The sequence below is a fragment of the Chlorocebus sabaeus genome, chromosome 24 (assembly GCF_047675955.1).
Source record: "Chlorocebus sabaeus isolate Y175 chromosome 24, mChlSab1.0.hap1, whole genome shotgun sequence".
NCBI classification, from domain to species: Eukaryota; Metazoa; Chordata; class Mammalia; order Primates; family Cercopithecidae; genus Chlorocebus; species Chlorocebus sabaeus.
The window spans coordinates 45168000-45182129 of record NC_132927.1 but is presented as its reverse complement, the minus strand read 5'-3'; the positions used below and the strand labels follow the sequence as shown (position 1 = coordinate 45182129).

The window sequence follows — 14130 nt, the reverse complement described above, 5'->3', positions numbered from 1 at the left end:
AAAGTTTCCCTAGTCCCCCCCGCACCGCGCCCCACCCTACGCCCCGCTGGAAAAAAAACAGCAACATAAAATCCTAGACTTGAACGTTCTGTGCGTCCCAAATTTCTAATGTCCTCGGCCTGCCGGGTTTGCGGAGGGGAGGCGAGTGTAGAAGAGAAGTCGGGAAAAGGTAAGTTGTGCAGACACTTGGGGAAGTTTCAAGGGGACCACCAGCTCAAGATGGAAACCGCGGACCGGGCGCTAAGGACGGGCTTCAGCTCCCGCAGGCAAAAAGAGAAAGTCGAGCCCGCCTTCCTGCCCAACAAAAAACAACAACACGACAACAAGAACCCCGGAGGGAGTGGAATGAGTGACGTCACAGCCGCGCTCTGAGGCTGACAAAGGAGGGGGCGCACCCCTCCCGCCCTGTGCCCGCGCAGCCCCGGAGAGGGGCGCCTGAAGCGCCGGGTAGGGAAGTCAGCCGACTCGAAACTTTTCCTCTTTAAGAAAAAAAAAAGTTGTGCGCGGCTCGGAGTGGTTTTTTTTTTTTTTTTTTTTTTTCCGCCTTCTTTTCTCGTCTCCCCTCCCCCTTCTTCCTTTTGAAAGTTTCTTCTCCTCCCCCTGCCCCCCCTCCCCGCCTGACCGCATGGCTGATTCAACTCCAGTGTCAATCAACTTCTTTTTCCTCCTCTTCCTCATTTAAATAAGTTTAAAGCTCCTCCTCCCCCCGGCCCACCAAATCTGAAACTTTATAAATTGGGCTTTGCGCGCCCCAGCCCCGGAGTCAGAAAGGCGAGGGGCGCCGGGAACTGGCGTGTGGGACTCCAGACAGGAGAGGCTGCGCCTTCCCCGCATCGGGACCTTCGCGACACACCAGATCCTCGCCCCTGGCCCGCGCGAGCGCACAGAATGACCACCACCCTCGTGTCTGCCACCATCTTCGACTTGAGCGAAGTTTTATGCAAGGTAAAGGGGGGCGGAGCATTTGCTTTTCAAAAAGTCTTTTTCTTTTGCCTTAAAAAATAATCCCCAAAAGTTTAGGTCTTGGAAGGCAGTGGGGTAGGTGGTGCAGCGAGATGATTCTTTTCTCCTCCCGCATTTCTCCCAAGTTTGAAGGAATTTGGCCTCGTCCTTCCCACCCTTTGAGTTTCAACAGTTCCTGGCGGGGATTACATGTGAATCTGGAGGTCAGGGTTTTGAGGGGCGAAGTTTGCCTGGCAGGGCAGCCCGGGGGCCTCGGAGGGAGGGCTGAGATTGTGACAAGTTTTGGGCGATTCTTTTTACGTAACGTGCTGCTGGATCCCAGGTTCACTGCTCTGATCGGGTTCCCAGTGTGCGTCCTAGGTCTGTCCAGCAGCATTACCCACCCGTGGGGTTGGGAGTGGGAGATCCCTCGGGGAAGTGAGTCTCGGACGTTGTTTTCCTCCACTCTTTGCGGGGTGCTGGGGCTATGCGAGGAAGAAAGGCCAAGTTGTGATTCAAAAAGATGTTGCAGAACAAGTTTGCAGTGGGGCTTGAGTCCGCCCTAGCTCCGTTGGGCTTCTTCCCGCGATAGCCGATCGTGCAGCAAACTTTGGGGTGAAAGAGGCATTCAGGTTGACCCGCTTACCTGTGTTGCAGAGGCATTGCGGTTCGTCGACTGCGGCGGGGGGGGGGGGGGGGCAGAATGGGGGGGCGGGTGGCGACGAAATGCTGGCTTGAACTCAAGAGTCCCGCGAGTAAGGATTTAATGGGGGCCTCCTTAAAACATGTTGCTTGTCAGCCAGTGTTGAAAAAGCAAGTTTTAAGCTCGGAATGTTCCAGGACTGCGGTTTAAATATACATAGCAAAAGCCTACGGATGTTGTTAAATTTCTTTCCAACCTCCCCCTCCCAATTTGAAAGGGTGAAGCTGCTGGGCTACTTTTTAATTGCTGAAGTGTTCTGCCTTTTCTTAACACGTCGGGTCATGTTGCTCTGTTTTCCCAGCTTGCTGCTCCTGTTGGTGCAGCTGCCAACGCCCCAGGGCTTCAGGGTTGGGGTGCAGGGACGCCGAGGAGCTGAAGAGTAACTTTAAAAAAGTTTGAATTTTTCAGCTTCCTTCCCTTCCTGCACATTCCCAAACTCCACTTGCCGGCCGGGCTGCCAGAGCTCCCCAACACTTCTTCCTTCTTTTCTCGACTCTCCCGGCTCTTTGATCTATTTCTTTCTTTGGCCCCCTCCCCCCCTCAGGACTTTTTAAATGAACCTCATTGTTGGGAACCAGCTCTCCACTGGGTTCCTGTAATCCTCTCGGTGGGGTGGTTGCAGTTACAGATTCCCGGTCCCCCCCTGCTGATCCTAAGGGAGCAACATTAGAATTTGCACAATGACACCCACATGGGCTGGGAACTAACTCCTAGGTCCCTGACCTGCACCCTTTCCAAATCTTGGGTATATTCGGGCAGGTGATGAGGGTCCTATTGGAACAGAAACCTGCCATTGGTGGCTCTGCCCCCATCCCCACCACCCCCAATCTGCTATTGACAAGGAGTTGGGTAGGGGGGTTGGTGCTTTCCTTTTCCTTTCCATCTGCAGCTTTGCGTTAAAGATTAAACACTGGAGCTCTTATCCAAGCCTGCTATTGCAGCCAGAAGACTAATTGCAAAGGCATCTTCTCAGTGAAGGGGGCGGGGTGGGCTGGGGGTGAGTGGAAATGGTGAGAGATTATTGTAGAAAATATCTTTTCTGGGAACTTAGGGCAAAGAGTTTTATTTTCAGGAATCACATCCCTGTCTCCCTCAACCTCAGACCAGGCCCCCAATCTCCTCCCCACAAGAAAAAGCAAAGGCAGTCTGAAAACCTGTTGCCGAAGGAAGGGAACACTTCTGAAGGAGAAATTTGAGAGTCTTAGGCCAGGTCTTGAGGGAGGGGGTATCAATTAAGCAGAGACTGATTAGAAGGGGACCTAAACTAGGCTATAATAGACTCCTTTCTGAGGTTTACCTGTTTTTGTTGCGGCGGGGGGCGGGGGGGGGGGCAATCTAGATAGGTCCGGGTTGTGTGAGATATTTTGAGTTGAAGAATCTGTTTGACCAGTAAAGAAGTTGAACTTTACAGATTAAAGTGGTAGCTTTGGGGACAGAGGATATGGGGGTTGCATTTCAGGAGTCAGCGTGGAGCAGTGTGCTTGTCACACAGTCTGGATCTTGTGGTGAATGGCCTATGGGAGGGAGAGAGCGAAGGGAGCTTGCTAGAGCAGAGGTAGAGATGAGTTCTTTGAGAAGGAGCGGGCGTTTGTGATTGTGTAGGGGGCTGCCCATAGTGGACATCCTGGTGGGATTTCCTCCGTCCTTACCATCCTCTCTCTTCTCTCTCCAGGGTAACAAGATGCTCAACTACAGTGCTCCCAGTGCAGGGGGTTGCCTGCTGGACAGAAAGGCAGTGGGCACCCCTGCTGGTGGGGGCTTCCCTCGGAGGCACTCAGTCACCCTGCCCAGCTCCAAGTTCCACCAGAACCAGCTCCTCAGCAGCCTCAAGGGTGAGCCAGCCCCCGCTCTGAGCTCGCGAGACAGCCGCTTCCGAGACCGCTCCTTCTCGGAAGGGGGCGAGCGGCTGCTGCCCACCCAGAAGCAGCCCGGGAGCGGCCAGGTCAACTCCAGCCGCTACAAGACGGAGCTGTGCCGCCCCTTTGAGGAAAACGGTGCCTGTAAGTACGGGGACAAGTGCCAGTTCGCACACGGCATCCACGAGCTCCGCAGCCTGACCCGCCACCCCAAGTACAAGACGGAGCTGTGCCGCACCTTCCACACCATCGGCTTTTGCCCCTACGGGCCCCGCTGTCACTTCATCCACAACGCCGAAGAGCGCCGTGCCCTGGCCGGGGCCCGGGACCTCTCCGCTGACCGTCCCCGCCTCCAGCATAGCTTTAGCTTTGCTGGGTTTCCCAGTGCCGCTGCCACCGCCGCTGCCACCGGGCTGCTGGACAGCCCCACGTCCATCACCCCACCCCCTATTCTGAGCGCCGATGACCTCCTGGGCTCACCTACCCTGCCCGATGGCACCAATAACCCTTTTGCCTTCTCCAGCCAGGAGCTGGCAAGCCTCTTTGCCCCTAGCATGGGGCTGCCCGGGGGTGGCTCCCCAACCACCTTCCTCTTCCGGCCCATGTCCGAGTCCCCTCACATGTTTGACTCTCCCCCCAGCCCTCAGGATTCTCTCTCGGACCAGGAGGGCTACCTGAGCAGCTCCAGCAGCAGCCACAGTGGCTCAGACTCCCCGACCTTGGACAACTCAAGACGCCTGCCCATCTTCAGCAGACTTTCCATCTCAGATGACTAAGCCAGGGTAGGGAGGGACCTCCTGCCTACTCCAGCCCCTTCCCTGCACCCACATCCCATACCCTCTTCTCCCTACCCATCCAATTCCCCACAGGCCCTACATTCACAAGGTTAAGCTCAACCCCTTCCCCCAGCACCTCAGAATGCCCCCTCCCTCTCCCCCTCATAACCCCACCTAACATAAGGACAAGTCAATTTGTCAGTAGCTTCTTCTGGCTTGAAACCCCCTCCCTGGATTTTAGCCCACTTACCATGCATAACAGACAAGTCCCATATTTTGTCAGTAGATGCCTTTTTTTTTTTCCCCCGGCTTAAGCCTTAAGTGCCAAATCACAAGAGAAAAGCAGTAACAGTTTACAGAAGCAACTTAGTGCCTTGTAATCTAACTTTGTCACTGTGACTACATTACCTCTTCAGCGCCAGAGGGCACCCGTGGGCCTCCCGGAGCCTTTGCCCATGGGAGGGTGGAGACCCGGAACCAGCAGCCCCCTCCACTGGCGACACAACTGCACCTTCCCTCATTTCAGTCTCCCGCACACTTATTCCTCCCCTTTTCCCGGCTGCACCTCTCCACCTGTCCCCTCTCCCCGGCCCCTTGGAAGAGTTGTTGCCAGACTAGGGTTTTGGGGGAAATCTGTCTTGACATTCAAAACCTTTTTCTTCCCGATCTGAATCCCTGTTGACTAATCTTGCCTGGGTTTGTGTAGGTCTGCAGGAAGGAAGGCTGAAAAAGCGGATGAAGATTTTGACTTAAGTGGGACTTTGTGATTTAATTTTTTCTTTTTTTTTTAAGTGGGGAGGAAGGGGAAGCTAGATGGACTAGGAGAGACTTGATTTTGGTGCTAAAGTTCCCCAGTTCATATGTGACATCTTTTTAAAAAAAATAACAACAAAAAAAAAAAATGAGAGAAAAGCTAAAAAAAAAAAAAAAAAAGTAAGGGGTGAGCAGTTAATGGTATTCATTCCACATACAATATCTGTGTAAAACGATTTCCTGTAGAAGTAGCTTTAATGGTTTTTGCTCTAGAATACCGTAGGTCTATCCTTAGAGCACTCACGCCATGCTTTCTTCCCTGGGTTTTAAACTTCATATAACTTTCAGAAATTGGAGAGCAAAAATTTTGCTTGTCACTGCACATCAATATAAAAAAGCTTATTTAACTTATCAAAACGTATTTATTGCCAAACTATGCTTTTTTTGTTAATTTTGTTCATATTTATCGGGATGACAAATCCATAGAATATATTCTTTTATGTTAAATTATGATCTTCATATTAATCTTAAAATTTTGTGACGTGTCTTTTTCCTTTTTTTCCACAGTTTTAATATATTATTCTTCAACGACATTGTTTTGTAACTTTACACTTTTTTGGTTATTTTATTTTAAAAAAATGAAAAATTAATTTAAAAAAATGCAAAAAACTGTTGGATTATTTATTTTAGAAATTCCCCCCTTTGTGTCGGACTGCAAATTGAGTTTCTTTCTCTTTAGGCCTTTCACAACTAGGACTGAGAATGTATGTAAAAGTTCTGTGACAGTACAGAAGGAAAACAACTTTTTATGTATAGCTTCTAAAAGGGAAAAAAAAAAAAAAAAGAGAGAAACCCTTTGACTTCCACGTGCCCATCTCAAGACATTCCACTCACAGATTTGAGGTTCTGGATTCCAGGTCTGGAGTTTTCCAATGTTAATGTAAACAGAACTGGCACACACACATTAAGATGAATGTAATTATTATTCCTTTTGCTGGTCACTACCGTCGCTTTCTATTTCTCTTTCTTTGTGTGAATTTATTTAAAAGAAAAAAAAACTTTTTGTAACGACTATTTGCAGTTTAAAAATCAATAAACCCCGTTTTTTCAAGAAACATTGATGGTGGAGCTGGTTTTACTTGGTTTTGGTTTGACTTTGCCAGTAAGGTTCTCCCCTTGTATACTGTGCAGGTCCTGGGGAGGAGGGGAGAGAGGGCTGTGGCTGTGGTTGGCCACATCTCATCCCTATAGCTAAGCCTTAGCTCCCTTCCTTGATGCTGGCAGTTTGCTGAGTTTAGAGGGGACGGGGTGGAGGTTTTCTGCAAAGGAGCCTGAACTTCCTGCTGTATTACTTCTGAAAAGACTGCAGTGTGTTAGTTGTTGGCTGAATAGCAACGGGCCCAGCCTTGCCGACACCTGTGTAGCCTCAGCGGTTCTTCTGGGGAGCCAAGGCTCAGGGCCTTCCAGTCTGCCCCGCCCAGCCTGTTGTCTTCATTTCTTTGGATAGTGTTTGGGGTGTCAAAATGATAAAGGAGGACCTAGCACATGGCAGTTGCAGGCTTGGATTTGAGTGAGTTCTTTTATTGGGGTGCCTTGGGCTCATTTTGCCCACAGGAAATTTACCTCAGTCCTAGCCTTTCAACACCTACCCGCGTGGGGTAGGTGTAAGGAAGCACTGCCTGCTTGGAGAGGAACATCCAGCAGGGTGAGGGGCTCAGTCACAAGGAACTGGGGACTGGGACTGGATTTGACATACCCTTTTGGGTTTGGAGGGCTGTTAAGGGGAAGTGAGTGTTAACACTGGCCAACACAACACAGCAAGTAACCAAGGGTTCCCACCACCTTAGTTACAATCTCAGATGCTATGCAAAATTAGGTGTGTTGTCATCTTGGGAAAGGTAGGGTCTCCTTGGCTAGAAGCACCCCCACCAAGGCTGGATGACCACTTACAGGTGGCATTTCACCTGCTGGAGGAGTTGGAACTTTCTCAAAATCCTGAGTGTGAGCCTTGGGAGGATTTATTTGGGGACAGGCAGAGATTGCTATTTGAAGCTCACTTGCCTTTGGTTCCTTACACCGAGTAAGTTTTGGGGGTTCAGCTGAGTCACCATGATTCCACCAGTCCTCTTCCAAAGGTCTGCAGCAGACATTGGGCAGGCCAGGGATGTCCCTGAGACTCGAAGACCTACCTCTACTCTCAACTCATTTTCCTGGTCATCAGGTATCTACTGGGGATCAGGGGGGTGAGGTAGAAAAACAGGGACTATTACCTGTTCCAGGGCAGGGGCTGGTGGTTTAGGAAGGGGAAGAGCAGCCCTTCTTGGGACTGGAGTAAACCTAGGCCTCTTGTTCCTTAAGGAGGAAATGGCTTTGTGTGTATGTGGAGGTGGTGGTGGTGGTTGGTGGTGGTGGCATGTGATCTTTTCGGAGTAAAAACAAAAAGTACATTTAATCATTCACCTTGAGCTCATTCCCTGCAGGCATACCTGAGCATGTGGCAGACACCTTTCTAACTTCCCCTCTCATGGTGACACTGGTTAGGTTCCTAGAGGCCCAGGCATACCTCCTGGCCAGCCCTGAATTTCCTCTATGGGAGTCAGTCCTTTGACTTAGTCAGTCCTTTGACTTTGTCTAACCAAGATAGAGACATTGACTACTGGAGGCCCTGGAGGGTGGGGGTTGGCTGTAAAGCCCAGGGGAGACTCCTTATCATGTGGGGAAGCTCCATGTCCCCGGGCCTTAACCCTTTACCTCCACCTAAGTGTCTCCCTGGGGAACTCACTCAGGCTGGGATTGAGGTCACCCAGGCCCATGTGTGGTGGCCACAAGAGCCTGGTTGTGTCCCTTCGAGTCCTTAAAGTTAGAGGAACTAACTGTTCCCTTGGGAAAGGGAACAGCAGAATCTTTCAGGCCCTTTATTTCTCCAGGATGTTAGAAGAAGGGGCCACAGCAGCAGCCCCGTGCTGTAGTCCGGCAGGGAGGCCGGGGAAGTGTGAGCCCAGAGCTGGCAAGAAACTCCTATCTCTGAGCTCCTCTGCAGCTGGGAAGGATAGGAACTATGCCGAGGGAGTTGAAGGGAAGGACTTCACGAGGGAAGTGGGTCAGGAAAGGCCAGGCCAATCCTGGGGCACAAGGCCTTCTTCTCCACCCCTTACCCTGGAGGCTGGGGCGTCTTGAAGGCTGGGTTTAGGGGCCTGCACCAGGTCAGCCATGGATGAGTGGGGCCTCTGTGGCTGCTGGCCCTGCAACCCACTCTCTGGCTGTTAGATGAAGATCTTCCCTTGGAGTAGCTCAAAGAAATGAGCTATTTTGGCCACTGAGCAATGCCTTTCCTGGCCTGGAGGCCTCATTCTCAGGAGGAAGGCTAGGGGCCTGCTACAGTTCAGTGACACTCATGAAAGGAGGGCTTTGAGGGCCAACTGAGATTGTGGGTTAGTCTGAAGATGGGTTTTACAGTCAAGTGTATCACAAAGCACCGGTTACTGAAGAGGTTGAGTGGGTCATGGCAGGGGAAGGATCCAGGGCATGAAGGAAGAAGAGGTGTTGAATGGAGCCCTTGGACCAGGGTTCAAATCCCAGCTCCCCTTCTACCAGCTGTGCTTTGGATAAATGACTCAACCTTGGATTTTTCAGCTGTGTCTCAAGGGGTTACTGTGAGATCAAGTGAGCCATTAGTCATGACAGCTCTTTGTAAGTGCCAGGTAGTCCTCTAAGAACCTCCTGTGTATTAACTCATTGAATGATCATAATGACCCCATGGAGGAAGCTCTATACTATTCCCTTTGTACAGATGGAGAAATTGGGGTGCAGAGAAATTCACTAATTTGTCACACAGGGAGACAGTGTCAGAATTTGAACCCAGGTAGGCAAGCTCCATCACTGCGTTTCTCCACTATGCTAGAGTGTTGTAGGCTGGGACACTGGTGCAGTCCCTGGCACATAGTAACTGCAAATCAATCAGTGTTAGTTGCCCTCTCCCTTGGCCTTTTGTGGAGATTCTGCATGAACAGAGGAGGCAACCAGTTGGATTAGATGATTCTACACACACCCCCTCTGTTGAGTGCCATGACCTCACCTCCCAAGAGGCCCTGCATTGGCACATTTGGAGGATGGAGTGTGGGAGGAGGGGGTATGCCATCCCCTTGGACTTTCCCCTTCTCTGCCTGCCATGAGGTGGCTTCTGTTAATGATCAACAGACCAAAGGGTGCCCTGGGGCTGCCTCAGGGAGTTGGCTCCATGCCCTTCTTCCCCCGGGGTCTTCCACCCCTGTGTGTAGCCAACCATTTAATCATGTCTGGCTGGACTGACTGGAGGCTACCTGAGTTCAGAGGGGGAGGAGGCAGGGAGGTTAGCCAGGATCCTGGTCACCCCCTTGCTGCCTTGCAGGTGGCCCTTCTAAGGTCTGCCGCTTGCCTGCTGGGCAGCAGGCAGAGATTCTGAAGGTTGGAAATCAAGGCAAAACCTCAGCCTTTTCTTGAGGTTAGGTCAGCACTGGGGGTCTCACCTCTTGATAGGTAAGGCTTGTGTTGAGAAACCTGGCCTACAGTGCTTTCTGTGGGAGTCCCAGATGGTTACAGCTGAGTTACCATCATAGAAAACTAGACTCTGAGGAGCCAGGGCAGGGGTTGCCCATGACAGCCAACTGCTGGTCAGTGGACAAGGATGCCTCCTCCACATTGAGGCTGTTTGCAGTTGTTTTGAAATGTTGGCAAAGCCCAGATCTCAAAGTACAGGGCTGTGAGTGATGACTGTACCCGTGCTATCAGCTTGGGTTGCAATGAGAATAAATATGGGCAATTGCCAGAACTAAGGCAATTTTTTCAGCACCTGGAGCCAGGCAGGTAGCTTCCCCCTGACTCCAAATGTACTTCAGGGAGAAGGAGCTCAGGTTAGCATTCATTTCTGCCAATCCCAGTATCCAGGGCTATGGGAGGCTCTGTTGTCCTTGGTAAGGAGCTAGTTTTGGAGTTACAGGGACCTGGGTTCAAGTCCCTGTTTGGCCTCAAAGTCACTTGTGACTTTAAGCTAAACACTTAGTAAAAAGTTAAGATCCCAGTTTCCTCATTTGTAAAATGGGATGATGGTGATAATGATGATGATAATGATATCTAGGTCAATGGATAGAAAAACTGTGGTATTGTCACACCATGGAATACTATGCAGCTACATAAAAGAACAAATAACTGATACACAACAATGTGGATGAATTGCAAGAGCAAAGTTGAGTGAAAGAGACCAGCCACAACAGAGCACATATTGTATGAGCCCATTTGTATGAAGTTCATAAACAGGCAAAAGTGACCTATGATGATTGATATTTGATTAGAAGATAGAGCATACATGTAAAAGTTCATTGACCTGTGCACTGAAGATTTGAGCACTTCACTGTAAGTTATACTTCAAAAATACAAACCTATACAGTTGTCACAAGTGTTAAATAATACATGTAAGGAAAAGAAAAAGAAATTCAGTACCTGGCCCATTATAGGCACTTAATAAATTGTGGCTGATCTTTGTAATAGCAACAATGGAGGATGCAGGTACTATTCTAGTCCCCTTTTGTAGAAGGAGGGAATGGTCTCAGAGCAGCCGAGTAACTTGCCCAGGGGATGTGGGGTTTGAATCCCACCGCAGTAGCTCTCAAGCTTGCACACTGTCCTACTACCCAATACTGTCCCTCAGTGAACAGGTGCTGTTTCTGCAGGAAAGCTAAATTCACAGTAATCCAGGCACAACCAAGTTGACTAATTAGTAAGTGTAATCATCTACATTAGAAAAGTTTTTCTTTTTGCAGATTTAAAATAAGCCTCCTTGCTAGTCAGTACCTCCCACACCCTGTGAGAGGTAAGGGGAGGCTGATTTGGGTGCTAGCTGGGCTCTGAGTGGCTGGAGAGAGGAGAACCTTGACTGTCTGGTGGGCCAGCATCCAGAGGCCACTGTCCTGGGAGTCACCCTGTGGGCTGCTTGTCTGCCTGTCCTGGCCTATCCCTCCCCTGGGCTGATAAGGGCTGTGAGGCCTCTGAGGGGCCTGACTGGCTTAGAGGGGCCTTGGGGAACGCCTGCGTGGCCCAGCCCCGCTTCACTGGCTCTCAAGCTCAAGGGTGCACGGAAGCCTTATATGGCTATCACAGCACCACTTCCACTCTCTGTTGCATTCTACTCTTTTGGGAAGTGGTTCTTGGAGCTCCACAGGGAGATGTTCAGCTCAGCTGGTAGATCCAGCCACCCCAAGGAGCTGGGAGTGAGTTCTTGCTGGGCTGATCTCCTCTGTGCAGTATCTGCACAATTGGCTCAGCCTCAGTGCTCCGGGAAGGGCCCAAGGCTTGGGGTCAGACAGCAGGGCAAAATTTGAGGAGGTGCTCACTCTCAGGGTCTTACAAGTGAGTGCCTCCTGAAGTTGCACACACTAGGCTTGTGATTTGCTTTACTCTCATTCCAGCCCTGTCAGGCAGCCCTGGATTTGTGATCCTGCTCAGCCATTTCAAGCTGTTTGATCTTGAGCAAGTTGCTTAACCTCTCTGAGACTTGTTTTTCTCCTGTATGCATGGGGTACAGGAAGCATACTCACCCTGCCCACATTATAGGACTGTGGTGAGGATCAGATGAAATGGGGAGGAAGGAGCTCTGGAAATGATAACACCCTAGACAAATGTCATATTGAGAGTGTGGGAGCAGCTTGCCATCCTCAGAATGACAGAGCCCTTCTCTAAAGCTGTTTGAGTATCAAAATGTGGTACTTTGCCATCTTGGCTCACTCTCTCGATTTTCTACCTCAAACTCACATATGGTGTGAGTGTTATAGGTGGTTCTCTTGAATTTATATAGTAAAAATAATAACATGAACCAGGATTTGTGAAGACTTATGCACACTGGCGGCTGGGCCTCTATCACATGGTTACATGTGATAGTACCTGCGAGCCAGTGCTATCATTAGCCCCATTTTACAGATGGGGAAAGTCGGGCTCAGGGAGAAGTCACTATTCCCAATTACACAGCTGTATACCACTGAGCCAGGACCCAGGTCTGTTGGGCTGTAACACCCAAGCTCTCGGCCTCCACTTGTAAAAGGAGGCAGATGTCAAATGGCCTGAGTCACTTAACAGGTCCAGGTTCCGATGTTCACCCTCCCCTGGGGACCCATTGTCATGGAGGAGAATTTCTCCTCTCAGCCCATCCTTTCCTGAGATGTCTCCGTCACATCTGGTCACCCTCTCTGCAGCCCAGGGGCCTGGGGTAGTGAGCAGAGGTAGCGCTTTCTGCCTCCTTTACAAACGGAAGAGCTGAGGTGAAACGTGGTGTTGGCAACTGCGCTGGGCTCACCTTTGGGTGCAGCAGTGGCTTTGAAACCACGCCTGTTCTCAGTGGTGCTGCTGCATGGTTGGGGTGGAGGAAACCATATTTTATCACTCACAGGGGTGTTGTCTTGTGTAATGTGTGATCAGGAGGGAGCCTTCTAAGGGCTAAGCTGATTATTTTCTAATCAGTTAACAGATTTATAGTCTACTTGAAACTTGTGACCTTGGGGCTGGCTGTAGAAGGCACCAGGATCGTTGCTGGCATTGGTGTTCCCTCTTTTGGTGCCTTGTTTTCTGAGAGATACTGTCCATTATGATTAGACTGCATTCAAGCAGTTCCTCTCCATTCAAGGAAGTCATTTATTCCTGCAAATGCAGGGGTCAGAGGGGGAAAAATGGTGGATTCTCAGAGCTCCAGCCAGCAGCAGAAGCCAGCAAGGGAGGAGGAAGGAGGCATGACCAGATCGGCACAGCCAGCGCTCAGATCCTCCCCCAGCTGCCTCAAGCCGAGGGAAGGAGGGCAGGGCTCTGAGGCTTCCTTCATTGGCTCAGGAAAGCCTGTCTCCTAAGGAGTTTTTTTCCTTTGCTACTAAGGATTTTACTGGGCCAGCCTAGCGGGCTCTGAGGCATTAGGAGCAGCCAGGCAGTTGGTTCAGTTAGACTATTAGACTTGGGTAAAAGCTGAAATAGTGCCAACTTTGGTGTTGTCCCTAACCCCTGCTTCTCTCTGTGCATCCTGTAGCTTTTGGGTTAGTTTGGGGCAGGAGCTGCCTCTTCCCACACAATGGATGACACCTGCAACCCAAACAATGTGCCCACCCTCAAATGGAAACCCCTTCAGCAGCGTGTGGTCAGACATTCTGGGGAGATTGCTGGAGTGCAGGTTCACATGAAAGGGGGTTAGGGAGCTGGGCTTTCTCTTCATAAGCATGCACTAAATATCTCTGGAGGTTTAGACGTCCATCTCCACATACAAGCAAACCTGGGGGTTACGCATTGCTGCAGCTGCCACCAGTTTGGAGACTGAAGGGAACAAGTCCCACCCCGGCCATCGCTTGCTGATGAAACTTGATGGTCACTCTCTATTTCCAGGCTTCCATTTTCTTCTCTGTGAGATAGAGGGTGGGGCCAAAGAGTAGCTTGTTTCATGATTCCATGAATATCTTAGAAAGCAAAATGCACAGAGCCAAATTTCCTTTGCCACGCCGCATGACAGGGCAACGGAACTGGCAGTGTTGTTGCTATAAAACCCCAACTAGAGTTACAGACGGAAGGGAGTTGGTGTGTCCTGTCACTGATGTCAGGTGACTCACACAGATGGGTTTGGGACTCTAGAAGCTGGCTGTCGGAACGTCTTTGAAGTGGTGGTTTTAAACACTTTTATGAACTGTAGGCTGAATGAGAACATGTAAGTCATTCTCTTGGTATGTTGTATTTTCCCAAACACGCTATTTCAAATTGAAACATTGCAACAACTGTCTTAATTTAGGATGTGCTTTGCATTTGAACATGCTGCTTATTAGCTGACTGGTTTTTGTGATGCTCAGAGAATGAGTTACTCAGGTTTAAAGTCACAGGGAGGCAGATTTTGGCTCAGTCCAGGGAAGACCTTTTTAAGACGCTGAGCTGATCTTTGGAGGTAGTGGACTTCCTGTTGTTAGTAATGTTCAAACAAAAGCGAGGTGTTCCCCCCACCCAACTCTCCCTCTCCTGGGTCAGGGACATTGCAGAGTGATTCTTTGACATCCTATCCAAAGCAGTCCCCTCCTCCTCACTCTCTATGTATCATTCTGGTTTAATATTT

General features: G+C 50.1%; 1 protein-coding gene across 1 annotated transcript; it reads left to right on the top strand.

Annotated features, from left to right (window-relative positions):
* The first annotated feature begins 401 nt into the window (after nucleotides 1-401).
* Nucleotides 402-5910, top strand: ZFP36L1 (ZFP36 ring finger protein like 1). Its single transcript, XM_007987093.3, has 2 exons — nucleotides 402-945; nucleotides 3318-5910. The coding sequence occupies exons 1-2, from the start codon at nucleotides 889-891 to the stop codon at nucleotides 4275-4277; spliced, it is 1017 nt and encodes a 338-aa protein (XP_007985284.1). The 5' UTR covers nucleotides 402-888; the 3' UTR covers nucleotides 4278-5910.
* Nucleotides 5911-14130: the final 8220 nt, after the last annotated feature.